Genomic DNA, 26,266 nt, shown 5'->3' on the forward strand with positions numbered 1-26,266 from the left:
ATGTGAGTCAATGATAATTCGCGTGGCTGAAACACGAATTGTTCAGTAAATTTAGAAGGTTGGCCCGTACGTAGCCTGAAATAATATACTTTCCATTTGTATGAGCGTATTACATAGTAGCTTTGTTTTACCGCGTACAGGCCTTTTATAGGACGGTGTAATACAATAACCTATATTTATATATTTAATTATTTTATAAAACAATATGCAGTTAAATGCACAATATGTTCCAAAATTTACTGTATGAAATGATGACTTTTAGTTTTACATTACGTTACACATAATTTTAATAGATGATTTCTTAAATATATAGGTGACACTATTTGTATAGAAGCATCGATCTATACTTAATATTGCTAAAATATCAGACAATGAGCTAATAAACTACACATTTTATGCTCAATAAATGTGCTATATCAGACTATAAATGCTCAACACTCATCCCTCCCTCTATGAGAACCTACAGATGTTATCCAGCACATGTGGATCAGAGATACGCTAAAAATAACTGAAGCTTATTTAGCCCATGTTTCACAAATGTTTTTCGAGGAAACGCACACAATCTGTCGACGAAATTAAGTTGATAAAACGTTTAGTATCAACGAATAAAAGTTTTAGAGTTTTACAGATCTGTAAGAAAATTCTGAAAAACTGTACACGCAGACTCGGGGAATTAAAGCAGATAAAACAAAGATTCTTCTATCCTGTAAGAGTAGTGTTATATATATATTACACTGTAGTTCTACCGACCAACATATACATGTAAGAGAAATAAGGCAGTGGACGCTAAGAACACGCACCCATGTATATAATTGAATGTTTATATATATATATATATATAGAAAGACAGAGAAACGGATTATCCATGCTTGGTCATTACGAATATCGAAGCCCACTTTTCAGTGTTAAAAGCGTACAGACGCTCCACTGTGCCACTGTAGGGGCAACATAGTCATATAAGAAGAGAAAATGTAAATTAATTTTGATATAAAACTGAATGTTTCAGGATAATATAAAGAAGGGATTTAAAACAAAATAAAGTGAATATTAAGCAGGTTATTTAACTATTAAAATCCCATCTCATAAAAATCTGGATCCAAGTAACAGGTTTGTATAACATGTTATTCTATTATTTAGAAAAAAAAAAACATATTCATTAATTCCTGAAATACGAGAATTTCTGATTTTATATAACTCTATAGAGAAGATAAATTTCTAATCGTATAAAACCAGTTGTGGATTTTATACGATTATAAATTTTTGTGGTATGTATCATATGTTTTAAGTTTTAATATGACATTTAAGGTACAAAAATATCATACAAAGTAAAAAAGTATAAAAACGATATGTGATACGACTTTATTGCTCATAAAATATTCATTGATTTTTCATATTATTACATCATTGATGATGTGTTTCAATGACAAATGTATAATCAATTCCTATGTAAAACAGATTTAACAAAAACATACCTTTATGAGACGTTCATTTCTGTGTCCCGTATAGTTCGATGTTTTTTAATACTCAGTTGCTAGTTCATAACCGTGTTGTTCGTTATCATATGTGTTTCAAAATTATGTGAAAGTAAATTCTTAAACTGAAAAAGGAAACCGACTTAAAATATGCAAGAGAAGGAAACGTATTAACTTGTTATATTATTTCCCATATTTCAGGGCTTGCCCAAAATCAGGCTATAGCTGACAAAATCTCATACCAATCACAATTTTTTGTGGTTTGTTCCCTTTTCTAAGAGCTACATTGGGAATACGTGTTTGTTTTGTCTGAAGGACATGTATATTATCTACATTTGGTACGTTGTCGGCTCTGAACAATTACCTCAAAATTGAACCGTTTTATCACACAGTACCTAAGGGTTTCTGACCCACAGCCACCAACATTTATCACATAGCGGCCATCAGAATTCAAACAACCGTCTTTGGTCTTTTACTCGCAAACCCAAAAACAACATAACAAGCCTCTCCAATTATCATTGACCAATTACGGGAAAGGCTTTAACAGTTGCTGTAGAGGCAAAAACATAGGTAAGTGGTTTGTTTTTCTTAGCCATGACCTTACTGAGACTCTGACCATACCAGGTAAGATTTTACTATGGTTGCATAATAGCAATATTCACAAGTGCTCAGTTGAAGAAGTAATTTTTCAAGCAGTGTAAACAACAAACCACAGAATAACAGAAGATATTTTCCAGTAAGCTACTTGAAGTTGACCAATAGACTTACGATTAATATTTCAATCTTATTTTTTTACAAATCATTCGAATTGATGTGCTTATTTAAAACGGGTATGATTTTCGAATTTGATATCAATAACTCGATACTCTATCAGTAAAGTGATATCATCCAACTGTTTGATTTTTGTATACGTTTCGATATCCAAATCTATCAAATATATATTTGTCAATTAAACATAAGACCGTTGTGTTCAGATATGAATCAAGTTTTACTACACAGTGAGCTATCAAACATGTTACACTCACACAAATACATGTATATATGATATATTTGCAAGCTAATATTTTGTTACCTTCATATTCGTCGTCAATGAAATAGTTCTACTCTAGTTTTCCTTCGTATCAATAAAATTATCTAAGAGGAGAAAATGTGTTATATATATGTCTTATTATACTTTTTTAAAACACTTTGTATCTACTTTCGAAACAGTGAGCTTGTATCTACTCTTCAAACAGTGAGCCCGAAACTTCCGTTTATAATGTATTTTACTGTCTCGTTAATCGTACATTTGCGAAATAATAAATTTGTCATTTGCATACAGTGAGTGCAAACAAATACAACTTAACTTTAAAGACAAATCAAAATAGACGCATTCCAGTGCTATTCGGCCTAATATTTCTCTTTTGGTAATTTTTACACAATAATTCTTTATTACTTCTTCTGCGCTAATAGCACAAAATGAGTGAGTCTATATTGAGATATATTTTCGTTTTTATTAATCTGTATGTCGCAATTTGCAAAAAACGAAATATATAGCCTTACTATGTATTTCTACATAAACATATATACTGTTTATGATTATTACATTTGTCTTTTTTGTACGTTTTATCCCAGCACTTCTGAAACGAAGAGTGAGATATTTCGCATCAATAAATCAAATAGATAAATATTTTATACCACTAAAGAAATCAAATATTTATTCCTGTCCCACTAAACATGCTCGTCCTTTCAGCCATAGGGGCGTTATAAAATTACGATCAATCTTACTATTCGTTGGTACAAGAGTTGTCCAAACGTTGTCGGTGAATGGTGATGACCAGTTGCCTTCCATCTAGTGTTTCAGTGCTAAATAAGGGACGGCTAACGAAGATAGCCGTCGCGTAGCTTTGCACGAAATTCATAACAAACCACAAACAAAACTAATCAAATATACAAATGAAATGCTACAAATCTATATTTTTAATATAATAGAAAAATTTACCGCCATCTTCAAACAACTACAATACAGTTGTATAGCTTTTAATTTCGATTTCGAATCGCTAGAATAATAGTAAGAACCTTTTTAAAAAAAAGTAAAAACTAGACATATAACACGAATTGCCAACATGCAACAGCAGCTTTCTGCTGGTGGAAAAGCATACCTGAAAAAGTTTCCTTCCAACATTTGTTTACCAGCCTTTTCTTTTACACAGTAATTCTTTACGATAGTAGGTTAGCTGTATGGCGAAAAGTTCAACTATTGCGATAAAGTCTGCTTCATATTAGACCACTCAATAAATCTACTTAAAGTTTAAACCATTTTACTATATACAGTAAACAAATTTAGACTTTACTGGATTTATCCCTACTATGAAACAACAGGTTCGTGAATGAGCTAATCACTATTATGGTTACGGAATCTTCAAGAGTTTATTTTTCCACTTTATAATAAAATTTATTCAGTAATTAACTAGTTTTAAGGTATTCTCTTCTTATACCAAATGTTACAACAAGATAAAATATCTCAGGGTTAATTCCTCTTGATACAACATGGTGAATTCGTTCCAAAATATTATCACGTGTCTGTAACTTTCTCTTCTATCTTAATTACAATTCATTTATTTTCTGTTTGATCAAAAATTTCGGACTAACGTTGGAATCAGCATTTCAAATCGTGTTGTTTCACGCACAATTTACTTTATGTCGTAATCACACGAGAATTTAAAAAACATTTTTTTTATGAACTGTTTTCTTTCTTCATAACTGTTTCATTCTCTCCGCGTGCATCTGTATTTAATCTTTGTGTACCGATATTCCACATTATGTTATCAGTATTCCATAGTTTGTGTATTGTTACTACACATGGCATTATTCCACATGGTACTATTAATATCATTATTATAACTCCACACCTTATGTACTGATAATCCACGTGGCATTATTAACAATCTATAATTTATGTACTGATATTCCGCATGGCACTATTAATGTCATTATTATGATTCCACAGTTTCGTACTGATACTACACATTGGCATTGTTAATGCCATTATTACTACTCCACAGATTATGTACTGATATTCCACGCGGTACTCTTAATTCCATAATTAATATTTCATAGCTTAGTAAATTAAGCTTGAAACAGAACATATATCAGTGCAGTGTTTAAAATAATAAAAATAAGAAAAATTCATATGACATATACTCTGTGTTAAACGTAATTTTAATATAATTTGGTAAAATAAACTGCTTCTGATAAAAATATGTATGTTTTCAATATTAAACTTATAATAATACAAACAATCGTGTCCATGAGCCATTTTCTGGTATTTAAAATCCTACACAGCATCACCACATACAACTTTTTCAAAGTATTTGTTCTGAACTCTTTATTTTGCCATATCTCTTAACAGTATACCTTTTAAACAAATTTACGTTAGATGGTTAAAACAGTAGTACTGTATTTTCTAGGCTTCTGTCGTCTTTTATTATCGTGCTTAAATACAAAGTTGTAACGTGGATAATACAATAGTCAAGACAAATCCTTAACTACTCAACACAGTTGTACGTTTCAAAGTTAACCAATTAAACAGGTGCTAAAAACTATTGTTTGTTCAAGAAAGGTGATTCAAGTGGTCATGTTATAAAGTTGTATTTTCTATTAAAAGAAAATCGTTATAATTGAGTCATAAAATTTCCAAAAAAAACTATTTAAGAACTTCTTTCCTACACTTTTATACGTTTTGGTTTTGAGCATGTAGCTGGTGTTTAATAAAGCATCGTATATTAAGGTCGTTTGTTTAGTAACTTTTAACCAAAGATGCAAGCGAAGATCACTTGATTCATCTATTTTTTGTCTCTCTCACTTCTTGTACAGGATTCAAGCCACAGTTGACAAGCCTGTGTGGCCACTTTAATGGGCAGAGGTGAAATAGAAATACTAACTACTCCCTCTATATTACTGGTGCCCTGGACGTCAATAATACTAAAGTAACGATCTCTAAGAGGATGGGAAGAGACGAGTGACCAGCTGGACAGCACAGGAAATCATTTCGATTGGTCGCACTTAGCCTAATGTAATCAACTTATTTCCGCAAACAAACCTTTCATAGGTGATTTTTTTCACTAGTTTATCATATGATTATAATATGAAAGTAATTTTAAAAATATTTAGACTTTATCAAGTTCCGTAAGCAACTAAACCGTAAACGTAAAAACAGAAAAGAGAATTTGAAGAACAAATATATATCTAATTCCACACATATATAGATATATATATTGAATTAGATTTACATATATTTTTTAGTCAAGAAAAGTCATATTTGTAAATTTATGTATCTAATTCACAAAAAATAGTGGAAGGACAAATCTATAACATACGATAGGCATAGTGGCTCATACTTCCTGCATTGAAACCACAGCAATGCTAATGTCGAAAACGCTAGTGCATTTCTGGGAGATACAATCTATTTCAACTAAAACGTTAGAATACACGAAATATTTTGGATCATGATGAACTTAGTGAAAAATACATAAGTGTTTTGTTTAACACCATTTTACACTGCAGAAACTAATATTTTTCTCATTTGCTACAAAACCATTAACAGCTTTCACAAAACTGCCACCAAACGGTGAACGCCTGTTGTCATCCTGAACGAACACAACATGCAATCACCTACGTCACATCACGTGAAGCACACTCGACCGCTGGCAATCATTCGGTATCCTAGTTAGGACTTACCTATGTCCACTCGTGATGGAGTTCTCATGAAGTACGTCCACGGATGAGGAATGCTGGCGGCTCACTCTTTGGCCTTTAAGCTCGAAATGGTGTCAAACGTACCTGGCGCAAGTCGTTACAAGGTTTATGCAGGCGCTAGTAGAAACCTTTCATCTTGTTACCCAACCCAAGAATTCGTTTGCTTGAAGCGTTCTCTAGTGGCTGTAAATAAATTTAAAACTCTCGTTCTTTCTTTTTGACTCTGCGCGTTATCCAATGAAAGGTACCGTATTAGTTGAGCACAAACACCATTTGTCCATTAGCACAAAGGGCGTGACAAATATATCCATTTCTCTAAACAAACAGCTTAGATTTGAAACAAACGTTGCATACGATAAATGCTGTTAGCCTTTGATCAATATATTCTGAATGAAACTGTAAATAGTGTATTTAATACAAATTTAGTTAATAGAATCTGTTAAATTTCATCCCATATTATCGACTTGTTAAAACAAGTACAACACTCGGGGTAAAGAACTAAAAACAACAAGAAGAAAAAATTCCCTAATTTTCTCTATAAAAAACATAATAGACTCAAATCATAAGAATAGCATTTTATCTATGAACGAACTTCATTAATTTGGGGCTTTAGACGCTTAGTTAAAAAACTTTTGTTCATACATGAATTACTTTCGTAGCTAAGGCTGGCTTCTTGCCATAATATTGAAGTGAGTGAACATTCCTTGTATTCTACTCATGAAATGTTCTTTTAGACTTGACTGTTTCTGTTTTTATAGCAAAGCCATATCGGGATATTTGTTGTGTACGCCGAGAGGAATCTAACCCCCTGATTTTTAGCGTTGTAAATACTGGGGACTACCCTTCTCAAATAGACATAAAAGTTATTTCCAAACCTGGGATTAGCTTTAATAGTTGTTTATTTGTTTTTTAAATTTAAAGATGAGATTTTTGCACTCAAACCGTGTAACAATGTTGACGAACTTATTTGTGCTACTTGTGATACATATTGTATTTATAGAAAAATGAATAAGGTTACCTGTCGCCATCTTTAACTTTGAGCTATTTATCGGAAAAATATCAGCAGTCAGCAAAATCCTACTACCAACACTAAGGGATTTACTTTCACCCTTATAACGCAGGGAATATTCTGTTGTGTTACATGAATTCGAGTTTGGTTTGTCAGCTTAAAACCTGAAAGTTCTACTAAGGTCCAACCCTTGCTGCCCTCACATTTATCTAAGCTCTTTTTACTTATCTCCTTCCAGCTTCCTTGTTTAACATAAAACCAATCCTATTTTTCTTGAACACCAATATAAATTATTCCCTACCGTTATATTTATGAAATTTGAAGAATAAAGAAACAACAAATAAACATTCCTTTTGCATACGAAACGCTCCAAAATGTAAAATAAAGTAAAAACACAGAACTTATTTGCAGTAATAAATTGTATACAGTAAATATAACAAACAAATTGTCCCCGGGTGGAACAGCTTTACTTACAAACGCTAAAACCGGGATTTTGATTCCTTGCAGTAGACACAGCAGATAGCCCAATATGGCTTTCCTCTCGAATAAACAAACCGACAAAATATGTATGATAAGTCCAGGTAGGTGTGAAAAATAACTAACTTGCTTTAAATTATTCAAAGTGAGCAGCTTTATAGCTAATGTAGACTATACTAAAGCATAAGGTTTTAATGGTTGTTTTTATTTATTTTAATTGAGAAAAAGCAGGGATTGATTACAGAATTTTAGCATTATAAGGATTGAACATTGATACTGAGTAATCGGAGGGCGGGGGAGCATAAAGATAAGGTATCGAGAATAGAAGTGAGTTAACCTATGATTTTATCTATCTATAGCAAATAAATTAAACATACCATAAAATAAAATGTAAATTCGTACGTGTCTATAAAATAAGACATAATACAGTCGTTTTTGTTTGCGAATTACCTGATTTTTCGTAGGCCACAATGAGATCTATACCCTGAACTGCGTCTTCCTTCTCTCCGTAATCGTGCAACTTTTCTACGACCACAAGAAGGGAATCCACAAACAAACAAACAAAAATTGAGAATGGTTCCAAAACTGAACCCAGAAAGAGAATGTAGGAGAAAGTTTTGGAGCATAAGTTAAGTAATAGCTTTAAAGCTAAGCTCTATCGGATCTAAAGATAAGCACGTATTCAGGTGTAATCTTAGTTGCTTATTCCAATACGAAATGAGTGTGTAAAACCGTAAACAATCTAAATATCAGTGCTCCATCAACTGTATCTAGTGGAAGTTCTCAGGAAGCCCAACACAGATGCACAGTTTAGACCTCATAAAGAACTGTAACAGCCGATAAAGTCCAATTAATGAAAGCCCAGAAAGTAACAACTTCAATGAAATAGCATGTAAAGATGTAAATTGAGGCATTTAGTGGTCCCCAAATGTTTTACAAACCTTTACACAGTTGCTTGCTAAAAGAAGGGAACTACACACATGCTTGTCAAAAGATCTTCTGCATTAAGATAATCCATAACATCGACCATGAAGATGTTATATTATTGTATTTGATGTCTAAGAAGGACTTCCTGTGCAACATTACCAATATTGTCGGTAGGAGGTGAACGCTTTGTTTGTTTTTGAATTTCGCGCAAAGCTACTCGAGGGCTATCTGCGCTAGCTGTCCCTAATTTAGTAGTGTAAGACTAGAGTGAAGGCAGCTAGTATCACCATCCACCGCCAACTCTTGGGCTACTATTTTACCAACGAAAAGTGGGATTGACCGTCACAGTATAACGCCCTCACGGCTGAAAGGGCGAGCATGTTTAGCGCGACGGGGATGCGAACCCGCGACCCTCAGATTACGAGTCGCACGCCTTAACGCGCTTGGCCATGCCAGGCCTGAGGTGAACGCAAGACCTCAGTTTACCGATAGAAACCCAACATATGTTGTATGGAAGTAAGAATTCATATATACATTGAGCAAGAAAGATTGAATAATTATTGTAACACTTTGTCCAATAGACAATTGGGTCACAGTTGCAATGCAAAAAAGATAATTGTATACTTACTAATGTTTCTCAAATATGTCGCATCCATGAGGTTTCCAGTGGAAATAAATTATCTGCATAGAGAGCCAAAGATGTTTGATATTTTATACAAGTAATACGAGGAAGAAACATCTACGAGTCCATGCAAAGTCAGTTTTATAAATGAAACCTGTTCACTGATTGAGGAAAACGTTAAAAACAGCGACACAATAACCTGGGTTGTCTCGTAACACTTTCGTTAAAGGTACATCTGTTTCAAAAATGTGCACAGTAACCAAACATGCAAAATCTAGAATATTTATTATTAGTCTCCCTATATGTATGCAGCCATCTAGTTCACAGTAACAAAATATAGGCTCATGATACTATTTGAAGAGCTTCGAAGCCTTTCATATTTTTTTTAGAAACTTTTATGCGGTTAGCGACTATCATTTCATAGGAAAGGACGCTATCGTGTATCAAAAATCAAAGTATCTTATTAAAAGGGGTTCGATAAGTGATTCAAAGGTCAAAGGTGCTTGCGAATAAATTATAAGAAAATGTGTGGTCCATTTTGGATTACAAACGAATCATTTTCTGCCCTGGAAAAGCTGGTTATTCAAAGGTTAAAACAAGTTGAGAGCACATAACGTTAAAATAAAATTAAAACATTATTGAGTATTAACTGTACAGGTGAAGGGACAGGTTCTAGACACTGCTGATGAAGTTGTTGATAGACTGATAAAACGACAGCAAAGTAGAAATTAGTTTCTGTATATATATATATACACACACAGTACTGTATAAACGTATCAGGACAAAGCCGAAAATTAGATTAGAGGCTACTTCCAAAGAACGTTGATTCTTTGTGAGAAAAGCCGGAATTTATCACAGAATTTTAGCACAACAGATGAAACATCAAGGTTTTATTAATCTTCATATTTAGCACACACAGTGGAAGTGCTTCAGTTCAGCAAGCAGTTAATATTTTGTCCTCCTTTTACTTAATAACAGTAGACAGTCTTTTAGGCATTTAATCAAAGTGTCTTTGAGAGTTTATTCCAAATGTGTGTAACACACTCTCATAAAGTTTCTTTGGAAGTGACTTTTTATATATCACGTTTTTCCATCAAATCCCAGATCTGCTTAATTGGGCTGAGATCGGAGTTCCGTGGTGGCTATTGCATCATTTGAATGACTCCAGCAGTTTCTTTGTCAGTTAAATAATTTCTACATAGGTTGAATGAGTATTTGGGGTCATTATCTTCTTGTTAGTATAATCATTCACCAATAATACACAAATCACTGGATATACGAGGTATCAGTATCTGATGGTACTTGTGCTGGTCTATATTCCATCTATTTTGTAAATATCTCTTGTCATCTCAGCAGAAAAACATCCCCAAGTCATCACTCTGCCTCCTTCATACTTCATGATAGGTGCTCTGTATTGAGGTTAGTGTCTTTCACCTTTCTTTCGATGGAAATACAAACCACACTTTGAACCAAAACTTGAACTCATCCGTCCGTAACACCCTTTTCCAACCATCAACAATCCTGTTTTGAACTTGTTAGCAAATTTCAGTCTCTTGACAATATTTTGAGATCGAAGTAACGGTTTTAAACTGCCACACAATCAAATATTCCATTCTCATTGATTCTTCTTGATCCTGTAGATCTGGACACTTTTCTGTCATTCGGTACATGGTCTCATGCTTGAGATCACTGGCAGTCTTTCTTCTGTCTAAAAAGCTACATAAACGAAGCTACTTAACATCAGTATCGTTAAGTGTAGGTGTTCTACCTCTTATTTTCCTAGTTTAAAATATACCTGTCAAGGTCTCACGATCTAGAATGTACTTGACAATGTTTGTGGAGCATTTCAAGTCTGTAGCAAATTTTTAGAGAGTCCAACCAGCATCATGTAAAACTTTTATGCAAACTTTCTGCTCTACTGACAATTCTCTACGTTTTATATGCCGTGGCATCACAACAAATATTTAATATATTAACATTGTTTTTATCAAGGTTGATTTGTGGAATGCTATTAAATGCATTTCTTCTAATATACACCGGTACCATATGTTAACTCCTTGTTAGCTTCTTTCTAAGTAGTTAAGACACCACGACAGTTATTTCACACCCTGAATTTGATCAGTACGTTTATTCAAGCAGAACCTTTATAAAATGCCCTTGAAACAAGTATGTGGGAATTCTAAAGATTGATAAGTATTCTCACCTTGGCTCATTCAGTTATCAACAGGAATCAGTGAAGCATTACTATAGTGTTGAAATTTACATTTTTTAATAGAGTGAAAGAATTAGTCCCATAAAATGGGAAGAATTAAAAAGTATTCTCTCTTTGTCCTAACACTTTTGGATAGTTCTCTATTTTCTTGATTTCCTTCCAGAGCACTTTTATGTTTTCCCTCTTAGTACTTAATGTAAATCTTCAAAATATTTAAAGGTTGTTCCTCACCTTTCATAGCTTTATCCATCTTCAAGATAGATAAGTCTCTTCCTTTCTTTAGCTCAAGTATTAATAAGTTTGAAGAGCTTTAAGTGGTTGCTATGTTATCACATTGCATGTTATATTAAGCTAAGATATATATTTACCATATGCTTCTCAAAACCTTTAAATTTTACAAGCAGTTTCTTTGTGATTTGGGGAAAAACAAACATTGAACACGACATCAAACTTAGAATGACAGCATGAAGTTTGAGTTCTCACCAACCTTAGTACATAAGATATTTCTGGAAACAATAGACGATTAAATCTTATTTCTTGATACTTATACATTATTTCTGTTACTCAGATACATGTTAGGTGCTGTTTTGCGAATTTATCTGTTGTTTCCCTCGATGTGTCAGAGAACGAGCATGTTTGAGTCCATTTTTATTGAATAAATTACATGTTGACTTCTTTATTTGAAAAAAGGCCTAGCTTTTAACTATGATAATAAATGTCGTAGAATAATTTATTGTCTGTCCTTTTCTCGGAGCTGAAATTGTAGTGAAGCATCAATATTGTTCTTCTACACAACTATTAAACTTTGTGAGTTGCATATAACGTGCAAAAACCTTCTTGTATTGCAAAATGAAAAAAATGTTTCAGAGCTGTAGAACCAACTTGGTATTTAACAATGCATGCACCAAGTTTCTTCGGGTAACATCTCTAATTGCTTATATAAGAGACTAACGTTATGAGTTTTTATACTATATTTGGGTTAATATGATTTTGCATGCTTTAAAACACTAACATTAGATGTAGGTCCTTTTACAGGACATCTCTAAGATTTATTCCTTCTTCTCCATTATTTTTGGCGCCTTTTATTCAACGTTTATGTTATGAGTCAAACCAATCTACAAAAGGACACACTTTTAACACTTTTACCACACGATGTATATGTATAATAAACTTAAACTATTGCATCTTTTTTTCATTATTAAACCGTTGCATACCTCGAATAGTTTAAAATGAAATAGATATTAATGCTATTCTATTCAAAGACGTATCCAACAAGTTACCACATACTTCAGTATGATTTGATTGTTGAAACGCGGGCTGGTAGACAGTTATCCTCATGCATTAGATAAATCATGGAATACAGAAGGGATGAAGAGGATGTTTTGGGCACTACATCATCACGATGGAGCATTGTGCATTGCAAACTATACACAGGGCTATTGTCAAGATATACAGTCGTCAGATATAGCATAACCAAATGTGACGACATGGACTCTGATAACATGGTGAGGTTCCAAAATCGTTTTGATATGATGCAGTCAATCTCTGAGTATGATGCGTAGTTAAGTTTGTTCTAGTCAGTCTGTGATCTAGTCCTATGAAAATGTTGGCATTTTTTGCTAGTAACTAGCTAGAGTTCCTGCTGCTTCTTGCTCGAGTTGTTAATACAACCATTTATCAGTAGCCTCAGGTATTCATAAATTATGTTTTTATTTTGAGTCACATCATGCTAGTTGCAATATTAATCTCAATTACTTCTTCAGAAGGTTGAGTAAGCTAAAATAAAATTATTTTTATTGTGTAAATCAACAAGTCACATAACATCCACTGCCATCACAGCCAATACAAAGTTGCAGTATAACTGCATGTATCAGAACTACATTTTGACATTTGGATTTTCGTGTAAAGGTTTGTAAAACATTTGGGGACCACTAAATGCCTCAATTTACATCTTTACATGCTATTTCATTGAAGTTGTTACTTTGTGGGCTTTCATTAATTGGACTTTATCGGCTGTTACAGTTCTTTATGAGGTCTAAACTGTGCATCTGTGTTGGGCTTCCTGAGAACTTCCACTAGATACAGTTGATGGAGGACTGATATTTAGATTGTTTACGGTTTTACACACTCATTTCGTATTGGAATAAGCAACTAAGATTACACCTGAATACGTGCTTATCTTTAGATCCGATAGAGCTTAGCTTTAAAGCTATTACTTAACTTATGCTCCAAAACTTTCTCCTACATTCTCTTTCTGGGTTCAGTTTTTGGAACCATTCTCAATTTTGTTTGTTTGTTTGTGGAAATATGCATTATTTTTACTTATCAGAATCGGTTCCAAAGTAAGACAGTGATAATTAGTTGTAATTACTTGTTGTTAAGTAAGTAATATAATTTAAAGGTCGTATGTCTTAAATATTACACAATCAAATATTTAAGTTATTACTGAGTTTCGTATTTCCACACATGCCTATGTAGACTCGTGTTTATGTAAGTTTAAATAAAGGCTTAGTATTAGATATATCCTAAAATAGCAAACCAAAATGCAAGAAACAACACTGAATTAAGACATTGTTTCCATAAGTGCAAGAAAATATTTTCTGCCACATACGTCATGTTTTACGACCCACGTTTAGTAAGTTGTGTTTTGACAAAGCATATAAAGAGGAAAAGACTATTAGTAATGGTTATCTGGAAAGTACAGAACGGATACTTGCAGGGAATTTTGTGTATATTGAAACGTTAACTTATGGCCATTTTTCACTTTCGTTCTTTAAGAAGGGTTTAATGCTTAAAAGATGTAACATGTGCTTGGAAATGAGGAGGCATGGTAGAGAATAAGCAAGTCGTGACGACTTTCGGACAGTGATGGTTACAGTATATTCCACTATCATCATAATAATAATCTGCTATTGATCTCGTCTGCTTAGAAACCTTTCTCACACACTGCCTGTTTCATCAAATTCGTAGTGGTAAATATCTTTTAAATAAAACAGTCAAACACAAGTAATTAAGGGGCCCAATCTGTAACCAAAGGATATCGCCGTCTGAGAACAGGAAAGGAAGGGGAGATCAAAGTCTGCCACCCAGTGAAGGTATCCTTTGAGACTGGGAGTTCACCATGCCCATGATGCTATAGTTGCAGAGAGTGGCGTCAGAGTATGGCTAGTTTCCAAATGTGCCACAAGGAGCGGATAGTTTCAGAATGCTCTAATAAAGGCTTTTAGTTCCAAGATGTGTCACTAGGGGAAATAAAAAAAGAGCATCACTAGTGGTGTGGCCAATTATGCAAACAGATATTTGTTACAGTCTGGAGCACAACGCCAAAGGGTATTAGTGAACCTGTCAGAACGCTAGTGAATTCGATGTTCAAGTTTATACCAAATGTGTTCAATAAGATCACAATTTACTGATTGTGCTGACAGATCACGACATCTGAAGCAACTTCTATGCTATTCCAGCGAGTTTCAGTTAGTCTTAGCATGTTGAACTGTTGTATTATCGACTTAGAAAAGCTTTCTTGCACCACTGTGAGAAGGATACTCTATTCTTTTTTTAATGCTACTTTCATTATAGAGATTATTTTACACTTTTACCTTAGTATATGGACTAAGAAATAACCTAAATCTCCTAAAATAACTAACCATGGTACGATATTATTGGGTTTTCGACCGAAAATGTCGTTAAAAGTGAAGCTACCCAACTGATAAAATAATGCATTCTAATCTTTGAAGGTAATAATAATATATTTAATTGGCTATACTAATATTTATAGGTACGAACAATATATTTCACTGGCTATGCTAATCCTTGTAGGTACGGATAGTATGCATAACTAGTTATGCTAATCCTTATAGGTAAGAAAAGTATATTTAATTGGTTTTGTTCACTTCTGTAGCTTGTTCTGATAGCAATTGAAAGCTAATAAATAACCGGCGGCAAACTTCAGTCACATCCTCTATGAACAAGAAATATCCTTATGTCGGTACAACAGTTCACAGCTTATACTAATGTAACATCAAAAGCTGGATCATGTGCTGTATGTAATTTTTATTTTCACATTTTTTCCTCTGATCAATATAGAAAAAAAGTGAAACATAATTCATTATACCCTACCATTTAACAATTATCTTAAATTTCTATTTTAGGTTGAGGTTGTGATTTCATGTTTACCCTACCATTTAACCACTGTCTTCAGTCTGTTCTAGGCTGAAGTTGTAATTTTCTGTTCATCTTATCATTTAACCAATGTCTTCAATCTCTGTTCTAGGTTTAAGTTGTAATTATCTGGTCACACTTGATATCAGCAGAGTTTAGGAGGTTTTGTAAAATCTTTATCGCTGTTTTTGTTATAACGTTAATCTTGGCCTATTTTCGCCTCCCAACTGCTTTTTGACCTAACTCCATAAGATTTCAACTAAAGTCAAATTGCTTTATTACTCTCACCTCCATTTTTCATATCTTAATTTCTTAATGCAGCGTAATAATAAACATGTTGTGGCGGTTCTAGTTATATTTTAACATGTTTATAAGCAAATATTTGTCAAATAGTATTGCTTATTCCCGGTGACTCAGGGGTGAGCGTGAGAGCTGACAACGCAAAAATTTGTATCTCGGTATAAGCGGTGAACGAATCATATATAGTCCGCTGTGTAGCTTTGTTCTTAATAAAAATGGTGTTTTGCCTGTTAGTAAATTTTCAGACAGTATGTGCTTAGGTCACAGTTTGATTACTTTTTATAAAACTCACAGTTTGCATCTGGACATAAAGATCGCTGTTGCATTTGTGAAATAAGTTTAGTGCAGTAATATCAAAGTAAAAGCAAGCAACCAAACAAGTTTCACGTGAAGTTGTCATTCATCTCAAAATTAGAACGTTTGAAGAATGACTTTTAATTTCGATTAATTATTTTAACAGCTGTTTAAAGTCCCTTTGAAATATAATTTTTGTAGTGGTTGAATCGTCATGTTATTTAATTTTGTTTGGTAAGTAGCTAGTTAAACAACATCCACTTCTAACTCTTGTGCTACTCTTATAACGCATCGATGGTCACAAAGTGCGGAGCACAATTTACTCAAAGGGACTCAAACACTGGATTCGCGAACTCACATTTTGATACATTAGCTGCTAGGTCATTCTCGGTCCTTTGCCATTGTTACTGATTACAACCGAGCTTTCGACTTCTGTCAGAGTCTACAATGATCAACCATACATTAAATGACGCCTAATGTTTTATAGGATAACTTCAAAACTTTTTAAACAAAGTAATAACTAGTTTTCGAAATTATTCCGTGAAGTAACGAATAAACATTGATCAAAATACAATACTCCATCAAAGGTTCCGGCAAAGAAATTGAGAGTTCTCAGTAAATAAGTATTTGATGAGGTGGTATGTTTCAGTAAATAATCTAACAATTATTATTCAAACAAAAAATGTCAGTTCTATATTTCTAACACTGACTACAAGTGTTATAAACGTCGCTGTGCCAAACTGTAAGTGACAAATTATGAAAGCTGATATCGATAGCTCAGAAGCTGGAACTATTATGCATCGCTGAACTCGTCAACTAAGAGAATCGACAAAAAGTACCGAGTGCCGAAGAGCGTTTGCCTTCTCACAAGTTACTAATGGTTACACTTGTTATTATCATCTAGTCCATCTGTCACATAAGCAACTGATCAGACAATTTTTTTTTCAATTGCCAAAGCTAAATATGGCGTGTGTTGAAAACGCTGTAATTGAGCTACACATAGTTTTCCAAATTATCTTGTAAAAATGTATTAATTATCATACTGCTAATACTATTCTACAGTGCCATCTATTGGGTAATACTAAAAGCAATAGAAAACTAATTATTATCAATTAAACATTAATTTGATTGTAAATTGACAGAATTTAACAATATTGATGTGGTTTATTCTATATTTAGGTTTTTGCTTCTAAATTAGCAGGAAAATACCGACTTACTGTGTCAAATTTCATAATTTATCTGTAAAAAGTGTTATATGACGGGAATTGAATGAGAGAAGGATTATATTATCTAAAAACTGGACGAAAAGGGATTTTCATTTTGCTATCGTGTAAGAAAATTATTAAATCTAAATCATTGTAAAATTAAACAACATTAACAAGTAAAATAAACTTTTTTTATTAAAATGATGGAGCACATGCGTTTAGTAATTATTAATCGAGATCTAATTATTTTAGTAATATTTGGAATAATAATATCAGAAAGTAATCATGTGAGCAATTAAGAAAGCCGGGCCTGTAAGACAGGAGTTAAAGATATATTCAAAATATTATAGACTTATAGAAGGAATTCAATACAGTGTTATAGAAATATATATACCAAGAGTTATATATTTAAAAACCGCTGATATGAGTAGAGAAAGCACTAATAGAGGAGCGAACAATGTTTCGACCTTCTTCGGTCATCGTCAGGTTCACAAAGAAAAAAGAGGTAACTGACCGATAGCTGACCATACGTTTGAAGGCAGTTGTGTAATTGAGTATAGGAATGTAGAGGGCATGCTTAGATGTTTGATATATATATTAATATAGGTATAAAGGCGTTCCTTTGTATTGGTTTATTTTGGGCTTAAGTTGTTGTATAAGGCTATTTTAATTTTGCGTTTGTTTATGCTTGTTTCTTTATTTAGTATTTGGGTGTTTTATATGGTTATGTTGTGTTTATTTGATTTTCATTGTTCGAAAACGTGTAAAGGTGACTTTTCATGTTCTTTGAATCTGGTTTCCATTTTTCTACTTGTTTCTCCAATTTAGAAGTCGTGGCAGTTATCACATTGTATTTTATAAATAATGTTGGTGTTGTGTTTGTCAGTGTAGTTTTTACATAGTATAGACCTTAGTTTTGTACCTAGTTTTTGAATAAATTTGGTATTAACTGGTATGTTATATTTTGTTACTAGTTTTTGCCAGTTGTCGGTTATTTTTCTGCTGATGTCGGGAATATATGATATGCAGCAGTATATGGTTTAGTGATTTTTTAATTCGTGGGATATATTTACTTTTGTTAGTTGATTTTGCTTTTTGTCTAGGTGTGTGCGTATAATGTTTTCTACGGTTTGTGGAGGAAATTTGTTAATGTTGATGAAGTATTGTTTTATTTTGTCTAATTCGTCGTTAATTTTATCTGGTGAGCATAGTTTTATGGCTGTGTTTATTTGGTTTCTTAGTATGTTGAGTTTTTGTTTTGTTTCAATGTGCTGAGTCCCAAGGAATGTATAATCCAGTAAGGGTGATTTTTCGGTGGATTCTTGTTATAAATTGTGTATCGGTTCTTGTACATCTAAATACGCACTCTACATTCCTACACTCAATTCCACAACCGCCTTCAATCATGTTGTTAGCTACCGGTCAGTAACCCTTTATTTCTTTGTGAACCTGACGTTGTTCGCTTCTCTATTAGTGCTTTCTCTATCTATACTAGCCATTTTTAAATATTTTTTTTCTACAAGTGGGTTTTCTCGTCATCACGAATATATCAAGACTATTCTTGGTTTGTTTAAGGTTCAGATTCTTTGTTTTTAATTGGTGAGACCTATAACTTCAACGTTCATTTTATTTTTATTGTTGAACTTTGGATTTCTTGCAGTAGTGATTTGAGCATCATTTGCACTTGAATTAAAGTTAAGAGTAAACTTAACTTTAACTTTTGGTTAGTAAACATTATCAGGTTCATTTGTTTTTGAAGTTCATGGAAAGCTACACAAGGGCTATCTGCGCTGGCCGTCCCTAATTTAGCAGTCTAAGACTAGAGGGAAGGCAGCTATTCATCACCACCCACGCCAACCTTTGGACTACTCTTTTACCAACGAATAGTGGGATTGAATGAGCATTATAACGGCCCCATGGCTGAAAGGAAGAGTATGTTTGGCGGGACGAGGATTCGAACATACGACTCTCAGATTACGAGCCCATACCGGATTTGCTTAGTATTTAATAAGAATTAATACTTTAGGTATTTAAACAGTAACTTTGGAATTTCTCTTTATTAAGCTTTGTAGTATTAGTTAAAAATATATCAACACACACCGAGTTGTTAGGAAGTTTTAACCTAGGTCTTAATCTCGCGATTGTCAGTTATTGTACTGGGATCGACTATTTTTGTCTCTACAATCCTGGCTGTCGAATAGGAAGTTCATTATAGCCGTAGTTCGGTTACTACCCAAAACTCCAATTAATGGGTCTCTGAGGAAGAACCTTTTATCGAGAATAGTTATTATGATACATAATGATGATTTTATATAGTTTTTGCCTGGCTCTTAAACTACACGTTTCTAGTAAAAAAGATCATAATAACATCTCGACTGTACACATTCTGCTCCTCAATCTACTGGTCGTGAAGCCTTTCGCTCAATGCCAGAATTCATCAGGTCGGCTTAAAGGGCAACATACAAAACCTCAGTCGAAACGGTATTTTTATCAGACATTTACAAAGTATCAGTTATTATAGTACGTAATCCTATACGCTGTGGAAGCGGCCTTACTTTACTCGTCAGTTCGTGTGACATTACATTACAATAAGACTGGTAATAATATTCTATAATACTTTCTTTATTTCATATACTATGTGACACAAGATGTGCGGTTGAAATGCCACTGTGTTGGTTCTTGCTGGAATTACGAAGTACTGAACCTTTTTAAATAAAAGTTTGAATAATTTATATTTTATTTTGCCGTATATTTCACAGCCTAATAACTGTTGTTTAATCTGCCTGTATTTTTTCAATTGATAAAACTTTTTATCTTTTTTAAAACGTCCTCATTCAGGTGTGCCTTCAATGTTTAAATATTTATTTAGAAAAGTTTCATATAATTAATTTTTGCAATGTTCACCATTTTTACTAGGCTGCGTTAATACTGATTGGTCATATTATTTAATAACAATAGTGATAATAGGTATGAAAACTTAAGGTAGTATAATACTCGCTAAATGTTACAATCAAATAAAAAACCAACTAAGATGTAGTTCTCTTTGTTATTGTACATATATATTATAATATCTTTAAAAATATACTTAAAATGAAATACATTACGCTGTATGATAGAATTAAGTTTAAGAAGTATTAAAAAGCATGCGTTCTCTGACTGTGACTTCAGTGAATATTGCACCTAATTAAAAACCGTCGCACGAGCATGAGATGAAAGGATTCTATGCGTAAGAGTTTTCTAATGTATAAAATTATCAAAATAAGTTAGGCATGTACATTTACTAAGTTTCTCCTTTGGAAGAATTAATTAGTTGAAAGCCTTTTGTTTTGTTTTCTGAAATAACTGATTGTCTTTGGTTTCATTTTATTAAATAACTGATTGATTGAAAGTTTTAAGTTTTGTTTTCTTAAATAACTGATTAGCTTTTTCTTTTCTTTTTGAATTTCGCCCAAAGCTATACGAGCGCTATCTGCGCTAGCCGTCCCTAGTCGAGCAGTGTAACACTAGAGGGAAGGCAACTAGTCATCACGACCCACCGCCAACTCTTGGGCTACTCTTTTACCAACGAATAGTGGAATTGACCGTCCATTATAACGCCCCCGCAACTGAAAGGACGAGCATATTTGGTGTGATGGGGATTCGAACCTGTGACCTTCGGATTACGAGTCATGTGTCTTAACCACCTGAACATGCCGGGCCTTGATTAACTGAAAGTCTTACGTTTTATTTCTTAAATAAATAACTGATTAATTAATAGTCATTAATTTTGTTTTCTTAAATAATGCATTGGTTGGAAGTCCAATATGAACTGTGTTACAGTTGTTTTAGTTTTACTTCTTTTCTCACAGTAAACATCCAAGCCAATATACTAGTGGTATTACATTCTTAAATTGGTCTCAAGGATAACTCAAATTTGCATCAGTATAGTACAAATGATTGAAGTTGTAAATATGTATAGCATTCTCAGATTGTCCTTATTTCCCTTAGATCAGCCCACATCAACAGTAAAACAAATATGCTTATCGCAAACAATACTACAATACTACAAGACAATGCAGTATTTTATCTGCCTCTGAGTGAGTCTTTATAGAAAAGAAAGTCTTCTACTTTTCCTTCTTCAAAAGAAAACAAGTTCAGAGATCTTAACCTATCTTAATGTGATAATTTTTAAATCACAATAACTCTAGTAACCCCAAATTTCATATATATAATAAACTACATTAACTACAATTGTTTCTTTACCTTAGCTCATGATACATATTCAACAATAAAAACAATTATTATATTAGAAGTACTATAATTACCTTTTTGATGAACTTCATGTCAATATATTCAGAAAACCTTAGCATGAATAGCATAATATTCACTGTTTGATCTCAAAAGTCAATAGTAAACGAAATTTCATCGCTAGCGTTAGCAGTTTTTATTTTCTTTGCACTGTTCAAAAACTATTTTGACCGTTAGAGAACTTTCTTGGATAAAATAAAAAAAAATAGCATTATACCAATTTCATTGCTTTTGACCACTTTGTAAATGTAAATTATATTAAACTTCCTGACTATAGGTCGCTGAATAAAGAATGGCATGATGTACACACCAAATATTCTACACAAAACTTATCCTTATATCTGATCCTAACAGTTATCCTTATGATATGTTTCGAACTAATAAAAAAGGAAGAAACGTAAATGACAATAGATATACACTTTTTTAAAGCTAAAATCTTTAAATAATGCAAAATATATTACTATTTTTAAGTTGTTCTTCATTAAACTGAATATATATATGTATATATACACAAGCGTATTTCACTCTAACTTAAAGTAATTATGAAGTCAGTGAAATGGCTGTAGTTTCGAAACTCTAGAAAGCTACATACAAGATATATGTGCTATAGAAAGACAAGAGAAAACACAGCTAAGCAACAAAATCTACTGCCTACACTTGGGTTATTCTAATCGAAGACCACCTCTTCTATAACATCAAATGGCCTGGTGGTTAGAGCGCTCAACTCGCAATCTATGGGTCGTGAATTTGAAACCCTGTAGCACTGAAAATTCTCGCTCTTCCAGCTGTAGGTGCGTTGTAATATACGGTCAATCACATTATTCATTCATAAAAGAGTAGCCCAAGAATTAGGGTGATGCTGACTAGCTACTTTCCCTCTAGTATATCACTTATAAATTATGGATGACTTGCGCAGATAGCCCTCGTGTAACTTTGCACGAAATCAAAAATAAACCTGTAATATGTATCTCAGGACAGCTGATAGGAGTATTAACTCTTTTACTTAACAAAAGTTAACGTGAAGATGACCTAAGAAGGTCGAAACGTTGTTATCTGCTTTGGTAGTCAAAATGTTAATACCCATACCATTTGTCCTGAGGTACACTTTTACTTTAAGTGGGTTTCTCGCCATCACAAACCTATAATATTAAAATACGCAAAGCCATAATTCCGGAAAGCGTTTTTTTTTTTTTTCTTTTAAGGTGCATGAGCCCTAGAATTCTCAATCCGGCATGCTTAACAATATTGTCACTTCTGTTCTAGTTATAAATTTACCATTCTATTAATGATATTATATATAGTTTATGTATTTAGAGATATAGCAATATGTATGTACAAATATGTATATATTTTTTTGCTGCACTTCACGCCAGAGATCTCTGCTAGAACACGTTCATACGTAAACAACTACAATGAAGGTGTTTGGTTGTTACTTACATTTTGTCTCAGTTGTTTTACTATATCTAAAAATATCGTCACTGAAGTTTGAATCATGTTTAGGAGTTCAACGTTTTTCCGATGGTGATTTGCAAAAGTTGAGGTTTGTTACTCTTTGTAATTTATAAGAATGTAGTTACAAATTGCTCATGCAGACTTAGAAGTTAAGAGTGTACTCTTTTAAACTCACACAAGTTAACATAACTCCTTACCTAAACGTTGTTAACGCCTTGACTTCAACAGTTCAAATATTTTTTTTTAATTCAACCATGCGTACCTAACCTAAACTATATATAAACTTTCTCTTCAAACTGCAATATACATAACTTAATCATGAACATGAAATTTAAATAAAGACCTGTAATAATATGACTTCATATGTAATAGTGAATCACAGAAAAAAGTTAATTCCGTAACTAACTCTCTGCTGTGCAATGAATCTCATTAAAGGTTGTTTTTTATCTCATGAATGATAGTGTATTTATATGTTCCTACCTACAGTTAATTTGTGGACTCAGACTATGTTTTTGCTCTACCATTCACCATATTTATTTTGAATATATAAACATCCATTTTGAATTTTACTTATTCCTATTTTAAAACTACTAAGTTGAACTGCATAGTCACATACTCAGCACTCAAATATTATATTTGTAGTTAATACTGAAAACATATAACAAAATATGTACATGGCTACCATGTGTATAATGAAAACAATACAAAACCATCATGTACATAATCAAGTGAAAACAATACTTGATGACTATGAAAGTGATTTATGATTTAGACTGTACATAACTGTATTGTATATCCTCCAAAACATAAACAGATTAGTACAGCAATATTTCAATTTAATGAATCTATATTGGCTCTCGTTTATACTATTGTATTTCAGTAAATGATTTTAGAAAGCTTCTTACTTTCTATCGGACTAGAGGAGTTTTCCTACTGAAAAGTAAGATGAACTGGTCTATATTTTTAAAGGCAGTTCAAATTAAACTGCTTTATTTGAAACATTGTGTTCCATTTTGATCTTCATTGTACAGTGATGAACTCAGCAGGTAGCCCAATGTGGTTTTGCTATAAGGAAAACACACAGACTCATTGTACAGAAAAAGTATTAATTTGCTTGAAAATCAGAGATAGGCTACCAAAATTATTGTTATAAATATGTATTGTATCTTATGTATTGACTGAAAAATATATACTTAAAACCAGTGCATAAACTGAGTGAGAATGAAGGGTAATACTGTTCTTATTCCTAAAATAAGTATTAATTTTATCTCTTTTTTTTTTGGTAAGTAAACTATGTACATGAGACTACATTTGAAAAGTGAAACTTCACTGACCAACTTTCTTCTTTCCGGCTGTGATTGTCATCATTTTTCCCATTGCCAAGTAATATTTATAACAACCATTCGTTAAGCTGGTTTTTAGATTGCTCTTAATATTTGTCTTATGTAAAGTTATTGTTATATCATAATTTTAATCTGATTAGTGACTCAATAGCATAATGAAATTTATGTTGGTTTGCATTTGTTTGTTTATATGAAAATACCACTTTATTTGCCTTTCTTTTGTTATATTTGTGGAGTTCCCCTTAAGCAGTTATAACTTTAGCATTCTTGAAAAAATTACTCTAAGCAATAATCAGATAATTGGGACACAAATAAAGTCTAGCATTTACTCTTATACAATATTTAGTTATGTACCTGACTTCCGGCAGTGTTAAAAGCCTTTTATTTGTAAGTGAGAATGAGGAAGGAAGGAAATTATGGTGATTAATATCGTATAAAATCAGCTTAAGAGTATTGTTACACTATGACCTATATTTATGAGCCTGTAATCACAGAATGTGTAATATGAAGATCACCTGCTAAATTTATTTTACAATGGTAAAAGTTAACATTACTTCTATAATTTATCATTTCTCCTCTGATGAAGAAATCTTTGAGTGGAACTTACCATATATTAACCGCTAACAAGATATATGGAATATTCTGTATGAATGATTTAAGATCTTCATATGTGTGTATCAGTTGTTACAATACTGTATAGCTTTCAAAAACTTGTATTTGAGTGTAAAAATTCTTTTTATTCTGTGCAACTTGCAAATACTATAATTTTCTAATATGCACACATATTTATAGTTTATAGGTTTCATTCTATCATTAGTTCTACCTTTTTTATTTCCTTGATGGTGTATATTTATTGAATAAATGACTTATGTGAAGGTTGGCATATTCATACAAGTTTTAAATAATCTTGTGTAAATGAGATTTTTCATGATGTTGCTTAAACATATATGTAATGAATAAAACCTTGTAGATTAGTTGCTAGGGATGTCAAGGGAGTTTCACCAAACAAAGACTGATTTAAAGCCTGAAGACAACTTAATAAAAACACTTGCATGTGTCAACAGGGTATCTTGTCATATAAATCAGAATGAGTGGGTTATGGTGAAAAGGTATAGAAACCATTGTTGTAGATGAATATATATATTTTGTGAATTAATTTACTTTAACTTTCTATTTCATTTTTAAAAATGCATATCTGTAGAGCTAAGTGTATCACACGTAAAACTATAAGTGAATCTAACTCTTTGGTTACTTTTGTTAGCTTTGAAATAGTTTATTGCATACACTTAGAATGTTTACATTATCTAATGAATATAATTAAAAGATGTTTAAAACTGAATGATTATATGATGTAATCATTTGAATTAATTATTTCAACACAAGATTCTAATGGACTGTTTATTAGCTTATAATATGTTTATTAATATTATACATTAATATTCATTTATCACAGTTTAAGTGAAGAAATGATATGTATATAAAAACATTATTCTTTAAGACATAAATAAATTTGTTTAAAGTATTTAGAATTTTTCAGAAATAAGGTTTTGTCATTTAGTTTTTATCATAACGTTATTGCAATTGGAAGTTGCAGCATGATATTTTAGAATATCAGCAGTAGAGAAATATAATTTTTTTAAATGCATCTCTCTGACTGAAAGCTGTCATTGCCAGTTAATATTAAACTTAAACTAAATATGTACTGCAACAATGTTTTTAATTATTTTACTCTGTGTTTGAAGTTTTTAATTATTATATACTTGTGGGGAAA

The 26,266-nt window shown here is 32.5% G+C and overlaps 2 protein-coding genes across 16 annotated transcripts in view; one reads left to right on the forward strand and one right to left on the reverse strand.

Annotated features, from left to right (window-relative positions):
* LOC143233936 (uncharacterized) overlaps positions 1-6,404 on the reverse strand; it is a 108,475-nt gene extending 102,071 nt beyond the window's left edge. For 6 of the 15 annotated variants that reach the window (XR_013018415.1, XR_013018421.1, XR_013018416.1 and 3 more), the window contains exon 1: positions 6,192-6,401. The gene's annotated coding sequence lies outside the window, so the exon portion shown is untranslated. Of the gene's footprint in view, positions 1-5,830; positions 6,139-6,191 lie in introns of those variants that run through there. The other 9 variants (XM_076470859.1, XM_076470856.1, XM_076470858.1 and 6 more) reach the window with 4 other exon arrangements.
* Positions 6,405-23,079: 16,675 nt separating this feature from the next.
* LOC143233976 (ER degradation-enhancing alpha-mannosidase-like protein 2) overlaps positions 23,080-26,266 on the forward strand; it is a 56,604-nt gene continuing 53,417 nt past the window's right edge. The window contains exon 1 of the mRNA XM_076470928.1: positions 23,080-23,240. Within this exon, the coding sequence (XP_076327043.1) occupies positions 23,113-23,240 (128 nt within the window). The 5' untranslated portion in view covers positions 23,080-23,112. The remainder of the gene's footprint in view (positions 23,241-26,266) is intronic.

This window comes from Tachypleus tridentatus, chromosome 12 (genome assembly GCF_004210375.1).
Source record: "Tachypleus tridentatus isolate NWPU-2018 chromosome 12, ASM421037v1, whole genome shotgun sequence".
Taxonomy (NCBI): domain Eukaryota; kingdom Metazoa; phylum Arthropoda; class Merostomata; order Xiphosura; family Limulidae; genus Tachypleus; species Tachypleus tridentatus.